Below are 19,476 nucleotides of genomic sequence, written 5' to 3'. Positions count from 1 at the left end.
ATTGATCAATGTCACCTGTTTAAATTTAATTTTCTATATAAAATAAAAAAAATCAATTTCTCTTATCCCTCTAAATTCACATCTCAAGCTTCTTTATTTTCATAAAGAAAATAAAGTAGCACCAAGAATCAAGGTGTCCCCAGGCCTCTACAGATATAGTGTAAAGAAAACTCCCACAATGTTCTCTGGAGCAGAATCAGTTTCTAAAATAAAACTTAAAAGTAAAAGCTGAGTCAGGGTCACAACTTCTTACCCATTGAAAATAAGATGGAAGATGCTTCAGGATTTGCTTTGTTTACTACTAAAGGAATGTGAAATCAAAGAATTTGGAAATATTTTATTTTATTGAAAATGTGTGACATATTTTCATTTATGAAAAATAAAGAAACTATGTGTACAGTCCTTTAAGGATTCTTGCAATTTATTTAAATCAATGGAAGTACATTTAAAAATAATTTTCTGCATTATAAAATGCATGCTTATTGTAAAATTATTCTAAACACATCACAATATGTAAATAATTTTTTTCTCACCTTTTTCCTTCCACTACTATATACTCTTAATAGTTTTTTTTTTAAGTGAGAGATACAGATGGGCAGTGGGGAGGACAGATAGGGTTAGACAGAAAGGAAGAGAGAGAGATGAGAAGCATCAATTCTTTGTTGCAGCACCTTAGTTGTTCATTAATTGCTTTCTCATATGTGCCTTAACCTGGGGGGCTCCAGTTGAGCCAGTGACCCCTTTCTCAAGCCAGTGACCCTGGGCTTCAAGCCAGTGATCTTTGGGCTCAAGCTAGCGACCATGGGGTCATGTCTATGGTTCCCAAGCTCATGCCAGTGACCCAGCGCTCAAGCTGGTGAACCTGTGTGCAGCCGGCAATCTCAGGGTTTTGAACCTGTGTCCTCTGCCTCTCAGGCCAATGCTCTATCCACTACGCCACCACCTGGTCAGGAGATACTCTTAATGGTTTTATGGGTATCTTTTCAGACTCATTTTTCTAAGTATAACCTATCAATATACCTACCAAAGTATAACATCAAAATAGACATGCTTAGGCAAAAATATATTATTTTAAAAAATACCAGTGAACTAATATTTACATGATTATTTCTACTACAGGCCTTATTTCCCTCCTATACAAGATATAAGGAACAACTTTCAGTAAAGGTGCAAAAATGAGACTAATCTCTATTTTCTTCTAAAATTAAAAAAATATATATTATTTAAAATGTTTTAAAAATTACAGTTGAGATACAATATTATTTCATTTCAGGTATATGTCCCAATGATTAGACATTTATGTACCTTACAAAGTGATCACTCCAATAAGTCTAGTACCCATCAGACACGATACATAGTTATTACAATATTATTGACTACATTTCCTGTGCTGTACTTTATATCTCTGTGACTTTTATCTTGTACCACACTCTTATTCCATTTTTGTATTTAGGTTATGCAAGCTTCATAATGAGCTGAAAATATTGATCTTTTTCTATGATGTGGATGGTTTAAACAACATAGGAATTAGCTAATCAATAAAGGTATATTAAAAGTGACCTAAAACTCTCCTGTTATTTTTGTTTTTTTGTTCTTCCTTCATAGCAAATTTAATGATTCATATTTTGAAAATTCATCTTAATTTTAAAGTTAATTTATTAGTACAACATTCCTGTAATTTAAAATTGCCCTCTTTTTTATTTGATTATATACCAGTACATTTCTGTTTCAAGTATCATTTCTTGCTTCTTCTTTTTACCTAATTTAACTTGATGGAAGTTTGTCTATTTTATTTCTCTTGCTAGTGAACCAACTTTTCATTTTTTGAAATTAGGTCTACTGCTTTTATTTATTCTTGTTTTCCTATTTAATTAATTTTTGCCTTTAATTTCCTGCTTTTTACTTTCGGTTTATTTTATTTAAAGTGCTTTTCCCCAAGTACTTATGCTGAATACTTAATTAATTTCTAGTCATTCTTATTTTTCAAAAAATGCACTTAAAGTAGGGTTGCCACATTTAGCACATAAAAATGCAGGCTCTCCAGGTATACTTGAATTTCTGACAATTAAGTAAGTTTTTAGTATGTACCACACAAAAGTATGTACCTTACATAAAAAAAATTATTCATTTATCTGAAATTCAAATTTTACTGGGTACTGTATTTTTTAAAATCTGGCAAGTCTGATTTCTACTTTGGCCATGCACTAAAGCTTTTATATGTGATCTTTTAATTATCATTAATTTTTAGATAAGCTATAGTTTCATTTTTTATTTCTTCTTTAACTGATGAGTATTTAGAAAGAAAATATGTGTATATATTTTTAAAATTTCGAGTGTTTATGTTAGGGGGAATGGGGAAGTACTATATTTCTGGGATTAAGTTTTTGTTTTATTGCATTGTGATCAGAGTCCATTATCTCTAAGGTTTCTACTTTTTATAATATATTGTGATTTTCTTTGTAAACTACTACATGAATTATTAAAGAGAATATTCATTCTTTATGGATGAATATTGACCTGAACACTGACAAGTAAGTAGATTAAAAAATGTGTATTTATATACAATGAAATATTATTCAGTTATAAAAAAGAAGGAAATCCTAGCTTTGCACAGTGGCAGTATCATAGCCAATGAGGTTTATCTGAGGCACAATTATTATTAATTGAATACTTTTCCTAATACCCTGCCCTGAAGACTTGACATATAGTTGGCATTGGCAAATTTTGACCATTTCTATGGAGACAAAATATTTTTAAAAACTAAAAAAATGAGGAAATCCTGCCACTTGCAACAACATGGAAGGTCCTTAAGGGCATTATGCTGAGTGAAATAAACCAGATAAAGAGAAATACTGTATGAACTCACTTATATGTGGATTTAAAAAAAAAGCCAAACTTATAGAAACAGAGAACAAAATGGTAATTGCTAAGGGCTGGAGGCAGGAGGAAAATGGGGAGATGTTGGTTAAAGGGTAAAACTTCTAAGACTCATAAGATCTGGGGGTCTAATGTAGAGCATGGTGACTATAGTTAATTATATCATATTGTATACTTGGAAGTTGCTAAGAAGATTAAATTCTCATCACATACAAAAAATTGTAATTATGGCAATGGATGTATTAAATAACCTTATTATGGTGATTATTTTGTAATATATAAAAATAATAAGAATATCAAATCATTGTGTTGCATAGCTTTAACTTACACAATGTTATATGCCAATTATTTCTCAATAAAGTTGGATTTTTTTTTTTTTTAGAAAGACATCAAGCTGTTCCTGTATGTGCCCTGACCGGGGATCAAACTGGCAACCTCTGAGCTTTGGGGAAAGGTTTTTTAAAAAAGACTTTAATAAACATGAACACAGTTTCTAACCAGTCAAGGCCACATCTTTAAGATGACCTTACTCTTTCTCTCAAGAAAACTCAAGGCTGCCCAAAAATTTTAGTTTGTTTCAGCCAAGACCTAAGGGTAGGCTTTCTGTCTTCTAGTCTTTGTGAGAAGACAGAATCCTGACTTCTATAACTGCTGACTAGCAGACATAGCTAACTTAATTGCTTTTTATACTGACTGAATAACCCTGTGTAATGTTTTACTTCCCTAACTCTATGGGGCTCCTGCCTGCTCCCCTCCCTACTTACTCTCTAATGCTCCCTTTCACTTCTGTATGTCCATTCAACTCATTCAAATTGATTTCAGGTCACACTGGACTCCTTTTCCTATTGCAACGGCTATAACTGATTAAAATCAGTCCTTACCACTTCAACTAGTGCTGAAATTTGTTTATCTTTGGCAACATAAAGTATCTTTTTGTTGTTGTTGTTTTAATGCATTACTCCTTGAATTCTACTCTTATTGATATTTGGAACGCCACTTCCTCTTTGCTGTTGTTAGCATCCATTGGTTAAGGGAGACTAGCAGACTGAAAGATCAGTTAGATCCAACAGACCATAAAGTATGCAACACAGAGATGGAAGAACCTCCAAGTAGAAAAATAATGAATTCACTTATAAAGATTCAAGTAGACACTAGAAAGAGTTCATAAATACCAACAAAATACATAAATGAGCTGAAGAAGTGAGTGACTACTTGTGGTAGATATAATAATGCCCTCCCCCACAAGAGATCCCCAGAACATGTGAATATATTACCTTATATATGTGATTAAGGATCTTGAGCTGGGAAAAATATCCAGGTGGGCCAAAAATAGTCATATGTGTCCTTGTAAGAGGGAGTCAAGAAGGTCAAAGGCAGAAAGAGATGAGATGACAGACAGCAGAAGCTGAAGTGATGTGCTTTGAAAATGGAGGGAGAATGAACCAAAAATGAACCAAAGAACCAAAGAATGCTGATGGCCTCCAGAGACTGAAAAAAAGGAGAAAAAGCATTCTCCTCTAAAGGGAGAAACATAGCATTGCCAGTACTGGTTTTAGCACTTAACTGCCTCATGTCAATGTGTTGAAAACTGTTTCCTGTATTTTATCTGTTTTTTTAGTTGTTTCCTCAGACTCTTGAGATTTTAGTATATATCTTCCTAGTACATATCTTCTCCATGAGAAGAGGGAGAATAGCTATGTTCCTAGAAAAAGGGAAGAAAAGTGTGATACAGACAAAAAAGCAAGAGATATAAACCACATCTTAGGAAAAAGCATTCCAAATAGCTCAAGTGGACCAGACAATCACAGTAACTCCTCACCTCATAGTCATTGGTGGGCATGTTAAGTAGGCTGGTTAAATCACATACTAAGTCCTCTAGTTGCTATGATTGGTCAAGGCAACTGACTGAGATGGGAAAAGCAAAGTTCTTTCTTGCTGTTTTTCCAGTTGAATGTAACAATAGAGTGTTCTCTTTTCTCCTAGGTCAAAATTTCTGAGAACTCCTGGCAGATTTATCTGCCTTGTTTGAAAAAGCATCTTTGCAGATGCAATAAAGGGTGTCAGGATGATATTTACATTTATTATCTAGTGTCGTGGTGACAGTGAACAACTTGGAGACCAGATTGGGAGGCAACAGCCCTGGTCAGCTGATTGAAGGACTGAAGCCCCATCCTTAGCCTCACTCAGATATTTATTATCCAGTACAAATAATTTAAGGAAGCAGACAGCAGAAGTTTTCAAGGGTTGAAGTAAAGGAGAAGGAACATGCTGACTCCTAATCTCTGTTCTGAGAGCCTAAAGATTTCTGTTGCTGAATCTTATCCTGCTATTTTGCTGTTTCCAGCCTGCACTGTTTCCAATATGGGTCAGAGGCCCTGGACTCTTGTCCACTCAGGGCTTTCACCCTAGGGAGCCTCACTGTCTCTAATTGTCATCCTAATTCTGCATGTTTTCAGAGCATATTCTTACAATCTAGGTGGCCCCTAAATCCAGTGACAAGTGTCCTTATAAAAGAATGAGAAGACACAGAAGAGGAGAAGGCCATGTGCAGACAGCGGCAGAGATTTAGTTAGCCACAAGCCATGGATTATGTGGAGCCACCAGAAGCCAGAACAGGAAAGAAAAGAGTTTCCTGAGAGCCTTAAGGGAGCATGGCCCTACTGATGCCTTGATTTCAGAATTCTGGCCTCAAGAACCATAAGAGAATTAATTTCTGTTATTTTAAACTTTCCAGTTTGTAGCACTTTCTCATGGCAGCCGTGGGAAATTAATACAACAGGAAACACTGGTTTGTGTGGTGGTAAATTAGAAAAGTGGAAGTGAGAAAAAGACATTATTATCAATGAAGAGCATATTTGAAAATGCAAGTTTACAGACAGCCTGAGAATTGTCTGCAGATAACAAGAAAGAGGCATTCTCCTGCAGAACAGAACAGGACCCAGAACGGCAGAGGAAGGATGATTGAAAGGAGAGAATCTGAGCACAGGCAGGACAAAACCCACATCTGTAGCCACCCTGACTGAAAGTCTCAGCAGTTCTTTAGTGACCAAGTACTAAAAATTGTTATCAGAATTATATTATATAACATTTGTTGTTTGACACGCTATATTTGGGTTTAATTTAATTACAACTCTATGTTTACCTAACTTATTACATTATTTTGTTTCATTCATAAAGCCCAAAATAAAGACTCACTTTCTATTTTATTATTGATAGATACCTGAATTGGGTGGCTATCAGTTGAGAATGGTTATCAAAATTCTGTGACAAGGGAGTAGAGTGGTGCCTAAAATGAGCTGTTCCTATTTGAAAATACCACTCATTAGTACTATGCAAGCAGCCTCTCAAAGATGCCACTGCTGTATTTTACATAAAACACCCACTTCTGTTAAACTTATAAAATATTTCTTTCTCTAATATACATAGGTACTTCCATGAAAAAGTTTAAAAGATTTCCCTTTTCTTTTTCTCATGGATGTAGCATACTGGCATTTCAGGGATCACGGGAAGCTGGGGTGGAGGCAATGGGTGTTGAAAACGTTTATATATAAAATTGAGGAAGCCTGCTGTTTTCCTGGGGTCCAAGAGTGCTAATTACCACTCTGAATATGTGCACTTTCAATGATATGGCCAATGTGAAGCAGCAGCAATAAAAGATTCATACCTCTTCCTCTTCCTCTTCTTCCTCTTCTAGCTCTTCATCATTCTCTGCTTCAGCCTGAAAGTCTTCTGTTTCTTCCTCATAATCTTCATCATTTAACTCCCACGCAACATACCGGAAAGGTTCTGTAAGAAAGAAAAAGAAAGATAAGAAAAGAAAAAGAAAGGAAAAAACATTTGGGGAGATATTTTTATGTTAAAATGATATGAGCATACATCAACAAAACAACACAGAGTAAGTACTGGCGAGGATGTGGAGAAAAGGGAACCCTCCTGCACTGCTGGTGGGAATGCAGACTGGTGCAGCCCCTGTGGAAAACAGTATGGAGATTCCTCAAAAAATTAAAAATCAAACTGCCTTTTGACCCAGCTATCCCACTTTTAGGAATATACCCCAAGGACACCACAGCACTGTTTCAAAAGGAGAAATGCACCCCCATGTTTAAGGCAGCATTGTTCACAATAGCAAAGATCTGGAAACAGCCCAACTGTCTGTCAGTGGATGAGTGGATTAAAAAGCAATGGTACATATATACAATGGAATACTATGGGGCCATGAAAAAGAAGAAAATCTTACCTTTTGTGACAACATGGATGGACATGGAAACTATTATGTTAAGTGAAATAAGCCAGGCAGAAAAAGAAAAATATCAAATAACCTCACTCATTTGAGGAATCCAATGAACGATGTGAACTGAGGAACGGAATTGAGACAGAGGAGGGATCAAAGGGACCAGAGGAAAAGAGGACAGAGGGAAAGGGGATGATAGGATGGGATAAACCTGAAGGGAAGGGGGGGGAGGGCACTGTAGGGAAGGGGGCAAGGGAGATGTTGAGGGGAATGCGGGGGAGGGGGATGCATTAGGGGCAACACTAGAATCTATGTAAACACAATAAATTAAAATCAATAAAAAAGGAAAAAAATGATATGAGCATATATTACAATAGTCATAAATTAGGAAAATTAATTGTAGTTATTAAACTCAGTTTAAATGCGTCTGCGAATTGGCCTTTAGAAATTCTTTAAGTGACAACTGGCCGGTTTAAGTTTGGCGACTGCTGTTCGCAATCCACAGCTGTTCTGACTGCTGTTTGCGACCCACAGCTGTTCTGGCTGGTGGTGCCTCTGCTATGACTGTTGTTAAAGGTTTTAAACATCATCCCTGGATATGTGGAGTGTTCTACTTTACGGACCATCAAGAAAGGCTTTAAACTTGCAGAGACAGAGAGAAAGTCAGAGAGAGGGATAGATAGGGACAGATAGACAGGAACGGAGAGAGATGAGAAGCATCAATCATTAGTTTTTCATTGCGACACCTTAGTTGTTCATTGATTGCTTTCTCATATGTGCCTTGACTGTGGGGCTACAGCTGACTGAGTAACCCCTTGCTCAAGCCAGCTACCTTGGGTCCAAACTGGTGAGCTTTGCTCAAACCAAATGAGCCTGCGTTCAAGCTGGCAACCTCGAGGTCTCGAACCTGGGTCCTCCACTTCCCAGTCAGACGCTCTATCCACTGTGCCACCACCTGGTCAGGGTGCACAGTGCTTTTAATAATATTACCTGGTTTTGACAGTAAATGTTAGGATTACAGCCCTTACTTTCCATAGCCTCAACTACTTTTTGAAGCAGTTCCTCTGGAGTTTTGCCAGCAATCTCCAAGTTCAAAATTTGAACAAAAGAGTCAGTGATTGCTGTTTGCAGATCTTTCCAGGTGGAGTAGAAAGATTTGATCTTCTCTTTAAATGGTTCCATTTCAGGAACATCAGGATAAGCGTCTTCAGGAAACTCAGGTAGTACAACTTTTGAGTAAAGGTTAAAGGAAAGAAAAAAAGAGGCTTTAAACATGGCATCTTTACTCATACTGCCAACATAATATTTATAATATTTTAAAAACATATAACAGAAATAAACATATTGTTTTTAGCAATAATGTACATTTATAAATTCATATTTTAATTATGCTTCATTCCTTGTATTGCCTGTAGATGAATTATCTATTAATACAATTTGGATAATTAATATGTATTTCATATGACAAATTTATAATTTTTTTTGTTTGTTTATTCAGAGAGAGGATGGAGACAGAGACAGATTCCTGTATGTACCCGTACCAGGATGTACCCGGCATCCTGGTACGGGTGGGCGATTCTCTGCCCATCTGGGGCAATGCTCTGTTGCTTCTGACCGAGCTCTTCCTAGAGCCTGAGAGGGAGGCCCGGGAGCCACTCTCAATGCCCAGCACCAACTTGCTCCAATCGAGCCATGACTGCAGGATGGGAAGAGAGAGAAAGAGAGAGAGAGAGAGAGAGAGAGAGAGAGAGAGAGAGAGAGAAGCGAGAGGGGGAAGGATGGAGAAGTAGCTGGGCGCCTCTCCTGTGTGCTCTGACCGGGAATTGAACCCGGGACATCCATATGTCAGGCCAATGCTCTACCACTGAGCAAACCAGCCAGGGCCATATGACCACTTCTTTTTGTTGTTGTTTTTTATTTTTGACAAAGACAGACAGAGAGAGTCAGAGAGAGAGGGATAGATAGAGACAGATAGGAAGGGAGAGATGAGAAGCATCAATTTTTTGTTGTGGCATCTTAGTTGTTCAGTGATTGCTTTCTCATATGTGCCTTGACTGGGGACTACAGCAGAGCGAGTGACCCCTTGCTCAAGCCAGTGACCTTTGGGCTCAAGCTGGTAACCTCGAGGTTTTGAACCAGGGTCCTCTGTGTCCCAGTCCAATGCTCTATCCACTGAGCCACTGCCTGGTCAGGCTGACAACTTTGTTATTAAAATGTATAAAATAAAATTTGATGAAAAATAGTGTTGTAAGCCGGCTAGGTATACTTTTAATATAATAAGCTAAATAAACATATCAACTGGCATACAATGAAAAAAAAAAGTTGGAAGTTGGTACTATGCCTAAAATAAGGGACTAGACCCTTTGTAGCAGACTATGAAAAGTACTTTTATGTACTAACTACTTTTATTTTATAAGCTAACCTGTTTCAGATAATTTAGTTTCCAGGCTCTCTTTGGCTTCTTTTGGAATTTCTGTTCCAACTGTAGTTTCCTCAGAAGGCTCAGATACTTAGAAAAGAAACTTAACAGTTAGTGTTTGAATTTTAAAACAGTGATTCTTTATGAAAGTTTTGGCACAAAGAAAATTTCAAAACACAGTTTAAATTGTATATACTATTACAGTTGGAGCTAGTTGGAAATACAGTTCTTGTTAGGGAAAGCATGGCATAAACATACCTAATAGTGTAAGAATATTCTTAAATATACTAAAGGACAATGACCAGAATAATAACTGACACATCGTACATACAGTTCTGACTGATAACAGTCATATCTACAGCATTGAGCTAGAACTGACCCTAAATGGAGTAGGAGGCTGGCTTTAGAACATCCGAAGGAGGTTCCCTGGGAGAAACAGCAAGGAGATAAAAGGTAATAAAACTCAATTGTCCCTTATATATCTGTTACATTAGTAAACACTAGAACTTTGGGTATATGTTTGATGAGTCACATTTCATGGATGTATGTTTCCTCCCTCCCTCCCTCCCTCCCTCCCTCCCTCCCTCCCTCCCTCCCTCCCTCCCTCCCTCCCTCCCTCCCTCCCTTCCTCCCTTCCTCCCTTCCTCCCTTCCTCCCTTCCTTCCTTCCTTCCTTCCTTCCCTCCTCCCTCCCTCCTTCCTTCCTTCTGAAGTTCCTGGGTGGGAGAACAGTGAGCAGAGGTGTGGGGCTCTTAAAAGGAAACTGGGTGTTTTATCCTGCTAGCTCCTCTGTCAGGCACAAGGGATATGATTTTATACTTAAAAGACTTATTGCCCCATAAAGCTAATGCCAACCCTTGGAGTTAAAATGGTCTATGTTGAACTTGAGATTTCTCAATGTGAAAATTCCACTTTATTCTGGTTCTTTCATTGCAGACACTAGGTTCCTAGTCCTTAATTGCCCCAGGCTGGATTTGGATGAAGGTATTTGAAGACCTTTCCTTTGTAGCATTAGTTTCTAATCCAATGCTAATTGTGCTTGGAAGTATTTACGGGGGTCACTCCCACGGTCATGGGGTACCCTACCTTGCTGCTTTAAGCCTACTCTCTAGTTCCAAGAGTGACCTTTGGCCCAAAGACTCCTTCCTCTTTGCCCTGCCTCACTCACCACACTGCACTGCGGCAGCAGGGCTGGCCCCTGGGGGTGGGACTTGTGCAGCCGCACCGGCTCTCACTCAGAACAACCTCACACTTAGTTTAATGCTCTCTGGTTGTCAATCTGAAACTTTTAACAATTTTATCTTTGAACTTTTTGTAAACAAAATCCATAAGGGCTCCAGAAGAACAATAGAGTATGCATATGAGCAGAGATATGCACAGTATGTGTTAGCCAGCCCTTGCCAGCTCATCCTCATGAGAGTTCCTGATGCCCCATCAGGAGCACAAAATTAATTACAGGGCCTGTGGTGTGTGGGAGTGTGACCCAGCCCTGGGGCAGGCAGGGGAGGAGGCTGGCAGACCCGAGAGCCCATGTTTTCCTTTGAAGTAGAACTTGCTTCAGAGGCAGAAAGAAGGTGACAGTACTCAGAGAGACATGAATGACCAAGGAACCTCATCATTGCCTCTCTTCCTCGTGTCGCTTTCCTGTAGCAGTGAAACACTTAGGCTGAATATGACGACACAGAAGGAAAAGAAGAGATAGGGCAACCCAGTGTTTCTTTTTCTTTCAGTCTTTCCTTAATCATTAGGAAGCTAAAGGTAGAGCGGCTTCGTAGACTATGTGCACATTAAGAAGTAAAAAAAAAAACTGAGTGAGTTATGTGCACAAAACTTACCAGTATTCTGGTGAGAATGAAATATTCAATACATATGTATGTACGAGCTGTGAAATATGAATTGTGTTCACTTCAGTAATTCTGCATATGAGTTAAATGCTCCTGTATTTTCCATTTAAAAATAGCATTGCCCGCCTGACCAGGCAGTGGCGCAGTGGATAGAGCGTCGGACTGGGATGCAGAGGACCCAGGTTCGAGACCCCGAGGTTGCCAGCTTGAGTGCGGGCTCATCTGGTTTGAGCAAAAGCTCACTAGCTTGAACCCAAGGTCGCTGGCTCCAGCAAGGGGCTACTCGGTCTGCTGGAGGCCCGCGGTCAAGGCACATATGAGAAAGCAATCAATGAACAACTAAGGTGTTGCAACGCGCAATGAAAAACTAATGATTGATGCTTCTCATCTCTCTCCGTTCCTGTCTGTCTGTCCTTGTCTATCCCTCTCTCTGACTCGCTCTCTGTCTCTGTAAAAAAATAAAATAAAATAAAATAAAAATAGCATTGCCCAATATAAAGATGGTGAAATTTATGCTAATAATGTAAATTTAAAATGTTTCTTTATTAGAATGACATCAAATAACAAATAAAAATCAATCCATGACAATTAGAGAAATTGTGAAAGAAAAAAAAAGCTTTATATTTTAGTACCTTTAATGGCACCTTTCCTTTGCTTTTGAACAAAGTGCCCATAAATGATGGAGACAGCCCTGTCCCTGAATACCAGGCTGGGCAGCAGCATCGGCTTTTCTACGGCACTGCGCACCACGTGACTGGGAATCAATGGCTGTTCTCTGGGGGCCCATTTCTCCATGTTTAGCCTGTTTCCACTTTCTTAACATATACACACGCATGCACACACAAAGACACCAATGGACATGAGCAGAATTAAGGAGATGGCTGTCAAAAATGTCTAACCTGATTCAGGTTCAGTTTCAGGAAACTTGGATGCTTCAGACTCCTCAGGTAAGAAGCCCCCAGTCCCTCCGGCTACCTCAATGCCCTCGGGCCCTTCAGGAGCATCAATCTCTTCTCCTTCAATATCCTCATCTGCCTCCGGGTCAATTTCTTCCGCTTCTAGAAAAGAGAAATATTAATTAGGTGCTAGGTACTCCCAGAAGTGCTGAAATCCAAACAAAGAATGAAGAGTAGACCCCTGCTCTCCTGGAGCATGGGGTTTAATGAGGGAGGGACATACACTTTTTATATATTTTATCTATTAAAACATAGTGGTAAGGATTCTAGTCATGTACTCAGAGTGCTATGGGAGCACCAGCCTAAGAGTTCATTTAAAAAAGAAAATGTTTATAGCAGCCCCAAACATTATAACAATAAAACATTAGAAACAGCTCAAATGTCCATTCAATAAGGCAGTGGTTCTCAAAGTGTGTGCCAGGGTGCAATGGTGCACCCTAGAAGAGTTCCAGGTGCGCCCTATGGTATTCCAGAGAAATATGTGCCTTTTGGGGAGTTTAGATTTTGGGGAGACAGAGGTGTGGGGAATTGGCTATAAGCTGACAGTCTGCCCCCCCCCCCCCCACCTCACTGGCCTGATTAGTTTGCAAAAGGCTGTTAAGCTGTGGTGCTGGATTGTTTACACTACCCCCCATGTTCCTCAGACAGACTGGAGGCAAGTTTCTTCTATCCTTTGTTTGGTGTAAAGTTAAGATGATTTGTATGGTGAGGGTTTTCTACTCTCAACACAAGAGTAAAAAGAGAGGAATTCTTCAATGTATTGACGAGGAAATGAGAGTTTGCCTTTCAAATATATGCCAAACATTGAAGAAATCACTAGGACACATCAGGCTCATGTTTCTCATAAACACAAGAATGAAAAAACACATTCACACTGGGACCTGCCGAATTTACTAAATCTAAGAATGTATCTATATATATAAAAAGATAACTTTTTTGTTGTTTTTAATTTTTTTAACCCCTGTTTTATACGAATTCTAAAAAGCATAACTCAAAAAATGTAACATAAAAATGTTATTTGATGTCTGAATAAATTTAGTTTTGTTGTATTTATTTTGTGTAATTACCATAAAAGCACACTTGGTTTTTATATATGTTTTCTTTAATATTTGACTTAATTATTATAACACATTTCTCAGAATTTGTATATAGTGCGCCTATAATTATTTGTAGGATTTTAAGTGTGCCCTGACTTCAAAAAGTTTGAGAACTACTGCAATAATGGAAAATTGAGTGTAAAATATATAAGTGATTTTTGCATCCATTACATGTCAATATAGTATTTTGGATATAGCATATTAAATAGAATATAATTCATTTCACTTGTTTCTTTTTATTTTTTACATTACTACTAGAAAATTAAAGACACATATGTGACTTGCAGTATATTTCTATTGGGCAGCACTGGGCTAGACTCTATATTTTCTTATAGCTAGTAATGTACCGTAGAGTATGTTGGTCAATATGTTAAATTGAAATTAAAAAAGCATAACTTCAAATTTTCTGTAGTTTTTGATGACCATTATCAGAAATTTATGTATGGAAATCCTTCAGGAGGAAGATGGGGTGAATGGTGAAGTCAGGAAATCTATCTTTCCAATTCTTTTAATGTATCTATAAAATTGACTAAAAAACAAGGTGATTTCTATGCAAATTTGATGTGAACAAAATAAATGAAGTTGAGTTCTCAATTTTTGTGGAAATTCCTCCTTCCCAGTGAGTACTTTTCAAGAATCACATTCTACTGGTGTGTGATACTCCTAGTATCTGAATTTTAATATAAATCTGGGTGATTATGTCCCCAGGGAAAAGTATCCTGAAGTGTCCTAATATCTTGAGGTCTTACCAAGATTTCAGAGCATGTGGCTTCCAAGTATGTGACTTGGAATGTGGTGAGTCTTTTGTGTTATATGGAAAGTTTTATGGTGATACACAGAGGAAGAAGTAGAATTTGCTGAAGCCCTCTAGGGTTTGGGATGAAGTTAGATGCTCTACACCAGAAACTCAAAATGTCTTTCAACTAGATACCGCTTTTGGTTAAAAAAAAAAAGTTAAAAATTCTAGTACTTTTTTCTCAGACCCCAGTGATAATCTGAGTACCGTATCAGTCAGGAATGGATTGAAAATTGTTTAAGATCCTCTACTATCCGTGATATTAACTAAATATGTGTTGAATAGTTATTTATTGCTTCATAATAAATTACCCAAAAATTTAGTGATTAAAACAACAATAATCACATATTATCTCTGTAGTTTCTAGGGTCAGGAATTTGGGAGTGGCTTATTGGCAGTTCTGGCTTTGGGTGTCTCATGATGTCATCATAAAGATGTCAATTAGGGCCACAGTCATCTGACGGCTTGAATGGGGCCAGAGGATCCACTTCCAAGATGGCTACTTTAAGTCAGAACTGAGGTCCTTGGGGAGCAGATATAAGCCATGCTTGAATTCCTGACCCACAGAATGTGTGCATAATAAAAATGGGGGTTGCTTTAGAGTTTTGGGGTGGCTTTCTGGACAGCAATGGAAAACTGAAACAGACACTCTTCACTTTTTTGAGCAATGGACCCCTTTGGCAGTCTGATAAAATTTATGGACCTCTTTTTAGAATAATGCTTTCAATCTCATAAAATAGGTAAGAAGCCAATTATATTGAAATACAGTCATTAAGACATCAAAAATATTTTTGTGCTACAGAAAACTTGTGCATCTTTACTAATGGATTAAACAACAAGACCCAGCAGCTGGTTTAATAACTATCAGAATTTGGGAACAGTGATAAGCATATATAAGATACAGTATACTGTATAAAACTGTAATGTGGTATTTTATTCCTTTTGATCACAAAATGAAATTATTGCTAATACTATTGCAGTTTGTTGTCCATGTAAATTACTAATTGAAGAAAATAAACTAAATCTTAGTTACAGGTTAGTTAAAACAAAATTGAAATTATTTTTAATTCAAGTTCATAAATCCCTAAATTTTATCCATGGAGCCCAGGTTAAGAACTCCAGCCTTTTAAGGGCCTAATATCCAAAATATACAAAGAACTCATAAAACTCAACAACAAACAAACAAACAATCCAATAAAAAAAATGGGAAGAGGACATGAACAGACACTTCTCCCAGGAAGAAATACAAATGGCCAACAGATATATGAAAAGATGCTCATCTTCTTTAGTTATTAGAGAAATGCAAATCAAAACTGCAATGAGATACCACCTCACACCTGTTAGATTAGCTATTATTAACAAGACAGGTAATAGCAAATGTTGGAGAGGCTGTGGAGAAAAAGGAACCCTCATCCACTGTTGGTGGGAATGTAAAGTAGTACAACCATTATGGAAGAAAGTATGGTGGTTCCTCAAAAAACTGAAAATAGAACTACCTTATGACCCAGCAATCCCTCTACTGGGTATATACCCCCAAAACTCAGAAACAATGATACGTAAAGACACATGCAGCCCCATGTTCATTGCAGCATTGTTCACAGTGGCCAGGACATGGAAACAACCAAAAAGCCCGTCAATAGATGACTGGATAAAGAAGATGTGGCACATATACACTATGGAATACTACTCAGCCATAAGAAATGATGACATCGGATCATTTACAGCAAAATGGTGGGATCTTGATAACATTATACGAAGTGAAATAAGTAAATCAGAAAAAACCAGGAACTGCATTATTCCATACGTAGGTAGGACATAAAAGTGAAACTAAGAGACATTGATAAGAGTGTGGTGGTTACGGGGGGGAGGTGGGAGAGGGAGAGGGAAAGGGGGAGGGGGAGGGGCACAAAGAAAACTAGATAGAAGGTGACAGAGAACAATCTGACTTTGGGTGATGGGTATGCAACATAATTGAACGACAAGATAACCTGGACTTGTTATCTTTGAATATATGTATCCTGGTTTATTGATGTTGCCCCATTAAAAAAATAAAATTATTAAAAAAAGAAAAGAACTCCAGCCTTAAACAAAACTTGTAGACTGAGTTCTTCTCTATGGAAGTTTAAGTGCAAAGACATTGGGTATATTAAGAGCTTCACTGTTTGTCAACTTCTGCAGGATCTTTTCAACAGAAGTAATCCCACAGCCATCTGTCACTATGACCTGGGCAATCATTGTAAGGCATGCTGCATGTGACATCCTGCTGTGCACCCCTCAGAGCATGCACAAGGAAGTGTCTGTGTCAGGGGTCCTTTTCTTATGAATCCATTACTCCAGTGACCATGTAATTTATTATCCAAATTGGAATACTTTCAGAATGAAAGGAGGTGAAATAAATACTTCAAGACCATAACCATAAAAACCTGGACTCTTATGGGTAAATAAAGAAATATGGTCACCCTGTCTATAATTCACTATAATATGACAGTTGCTTGCAACAGTAATACAAAATTAAATGACACATTATTAGTCATATCAATCTGTGCTTGCCTTTTGTTTTCTCATTTATAGCTTCTAATAGCCTTTTATTTTCTTCTTCTATCCTCAATGCCTCTTCTTTGGCTTTTCTGAAATAAAAAAAAAGTCCAAAATTTAATTATCCTTGAGAAGTCAGACATCTCACAAAATTATAGAATTTAGGGCTTAGAGTGATAAACATATGACAGTTTATAATACTCTATATATTTTACTTCACAATGTAAATGTTTAATATACTCATACTGAGGTCAGTTCATTTTCAGGTTTTTTATTTTATTTTTTTGAAGAAAAGTTGGAATGTTGCACTTTAAAAAGCTGAGGTTATTTATTAGGAAACCTGTCAAAATTAATAAATTATTGTTTACCTACAAGCTGAAAAGGCAAATGGGAAAAACTGTACCATTTATTTCTTCTGATTAAATGAGAAATGTTCATAATATAACCTTAAGTGAAAAAAGTATAGCAAAGAACTATATATAATACAATTTTAATTTTGTATTTAAAATGTATATAAACAATGATTAAAAAACTAGAAGAAAAGTAAAATTAATAGTAGTTATCTGGATGACGGCATGATGAGTGTTTTTAATGTTACTTTTTTGCATTTAAAAATTATTCTATGTTGAATAAATAGAAAATTTATAAATTTATTTTTGTAGTCAGAACAATTACTTTCTGATATATTTTCTTTTTAACACAGTCATGATGAAAATTAAAGAGGCTTGGAATATGGAAACTTCAATATCTGGAGGGACTGTTTTTTATTAAGGTTGAGAACTAAATCTGCCTTAATGGTGAAGACAGGTGTAAGAAAAGTTACTGTAGTAGTTTGGGCCCTAGCTGGTTGGCTCAGCGGGAGAGTATTGGCCTGGTGTGTGGATGTCCTGGGTTCGATTTTCGGTCAGGCCACACAGGAGAGGCGACCATCTGCTTCTTCTTCCCTCTCCTCCCCACTTCCCTCCTGCAGCCATGGCTCAATGGATTTGAGCACATCGGCCCTGGTGCTGAGGATGGCTCTCCTGAGCCTCTGCCTCAGGCACTAAAAATAGGTCAGTTGCCAGTGACCCCAGATGGGCAGAGCATCAGCCCCAGAAGGGGGTCGCCGGGTGGATCCCGGTTGGGGTGCATGTGGGAGACTGTCTCTGTATCTCCCTTACTCTCACTTAAAATAAAAATAATAACAAAAGAAAAGTTAGTAAAATGGTGAAAAAAAGGCAATATTTATTAAAAATTAATATGTTTATACTTTTGACTTAAAAAATGTATCTAGGAACGTAACTCTCAGGAATTGACAGCTTACTGCACAAGGGAACATGTATAAGAATCTTGCATTCTTTTTAAAATAACTGCATCTTTTAAAAATAATATTAAAAAACTGTACCATGTATTCAGGAGGGGACTAGTTTAGTAAAGTAGAGCCCATTCATATCAGCAGCACACTCTGGGACAGTCTCCCTAAGACTATTCTATAAACCTGTCATTCTCTTACATTCAGTATTCTTTGTGTCTTTTCCCCCTTTCTTTGCAAATCTAGTTACATATAGTCTCTTCAAAAGTCATTACCACCCCTCTTCTCCTAGCCGGTAGGTTTCTTGTTTATAGGGGTTTTTTTCTTACTGTATTCTAAATCCTGCTATCCAGCCTGAAGTCTTGGTGTAATTCAAGTTTTCTTCATTCATATCCAGATTTCTGAGATGACTGGGTCTTGTTTTTACACTCCTTTCCTATTTTGACTGTGTGTGAATTGGCAGTTCAAACGGGGCTCTTTTGTGAGACTCCCCTTATCCAAACAAAACCTAGATATAGTATGTTGCTGCTAAGAATCTGAGACCTGACAAGAATAAGGAAGAATTTTGCTGCCAGTTATTAGAAACTTCGATAAACCACTTGGAGAGATGAGTCAAAGACTAATGGTGATGAAAGAAATTATCCTCACTTGACTGGCACATTTGGAAACTGATGCTGGAAAGGCTGTAGAATTCCATGTGTCTTTAGATACATATTTGGCCCAAGATGGAATTCTTAATCCTGTTAAGTTATATCTTTTCTAACCAACTTGCAAGGCCTTTACATGAGGCTTTGACTTTTAATTTTTTCTTTTTATTAAGTGAGAGGTGGGGAGGCAGACAGACAGGCTCCCATAAGCACACTGGCTGGGATCCACCCAACAAGTCCCCTACAAGTGGTTCTCTGCCCATCTGGGGCTGCTGCTCTGTTGCTTGGCAACTGAGCTGTTTTAGGGCCTGAGGCAAGGCTGTGGAGCTATCCCCAGTGCCCAGGGCCAATTTTGCTCAAAGCATTCAAGCCATGGCTGCCAGAGGGGAAGAGAGAGAGAGCAAGAAGGGGGAAGGGTGGAGAAGCAGATGGCTGTTTCTCCTGTGTGCCCTGAGAATAGAACCCAGAACTTCCACATGCTGTGGCTGATGCTCTACCACTGAGCCAACTGGCCAGGGCTATTTTTTGGTTCCATTTCAGATTTTATTTTCTGCAGTAAATTGAAAAGAAGCTAACATTTTGAAATACTTATGTTGAATTTTAAAAGGCAACATATAGAAACATAGGAAAAGTCCACTCCAATCTGGGCAAGTCTTAGACATTAAGAAGTTTATAAAGATATAAAAATTTAGAATCAAAAGAAGTAAAAATTGATTATAGAGATAGTTCAGAACATTCGATATGGGAGAAGGAAGGTGAAGGTAGATAGATGGGAGAATGTGGA

General features: G+C 37.7%; 1 protein-coding gene and 1 non-coding gene across 4 annotated transcripts in view; one reads left to right on the top strand and one right to left on the bottom strand.

Annotated features, from left to right (window-relative positions):
* Positions 1-19,476, bottom strand: part of AK9 (adenylate kinase 9) — a 176,700-nt gene that overhangs the window by 60,416 nt on the left and 96,808 nt on the right. The window contains exons 19-23 of one of the 3 annotated variants that reach the window (XM_066373487.1): positions 16,770-16,846; positions 12,270-12,428; positions 9,531-9,617; positions 8,137-8,337; positions 6,542-6,663 (exon numbers count right to left, since the gene is read on the bottom strand). In XM_066373487.1, coding sequence (XP_066229584.1) covers positions 6,542-6,663; positions 8,137-8,337; positions 9,531-9,617; positions 12,270-12,428; positions 16,770-16,846 — 646 coding nt within the window. Of the gene's footprint in view, positions 1-6,541; positions 6,664-8,136; positions 8,338-9,530; positions 9,618-12,269; positions 12,429-16,769; positions 16,847-19,476 lie in introns of those variants that run through there. The other 2 variants (XM_066373484.1, XM_066373485.1) reach the window with 2 other exon arrangements.
* Positions 2,603-2,743, top strand: LOC136401824 (U4 spliceosomal RNA). The gene has a single exon (XR_010750767.1). It is a non-coding gene; the product is annotated as a U4 spliceosomal RNA (small nuclear RNA).

The sequence above is a fragment of the Saccopteryx leptura genome, chromosome 3 (assembly GCF_036850995.1).
Source record: "Saccopteryx leptura isolate mSacLep1 chromosome 3, mSacLep1_pri_phased_curated, whole genome shotgun sequence".
Taxonomy (NCBI): Eukaryota; Metazoa; Chordata; class Mammalia; order Chiroptera; family Emballonuridae; genus Saccopteryx; species Saccopteryx leptura.
Note: the sequence above shows the minus strand (reverse complement) of the source record. Positions and strands in the feature narration are given on the sequence as shown.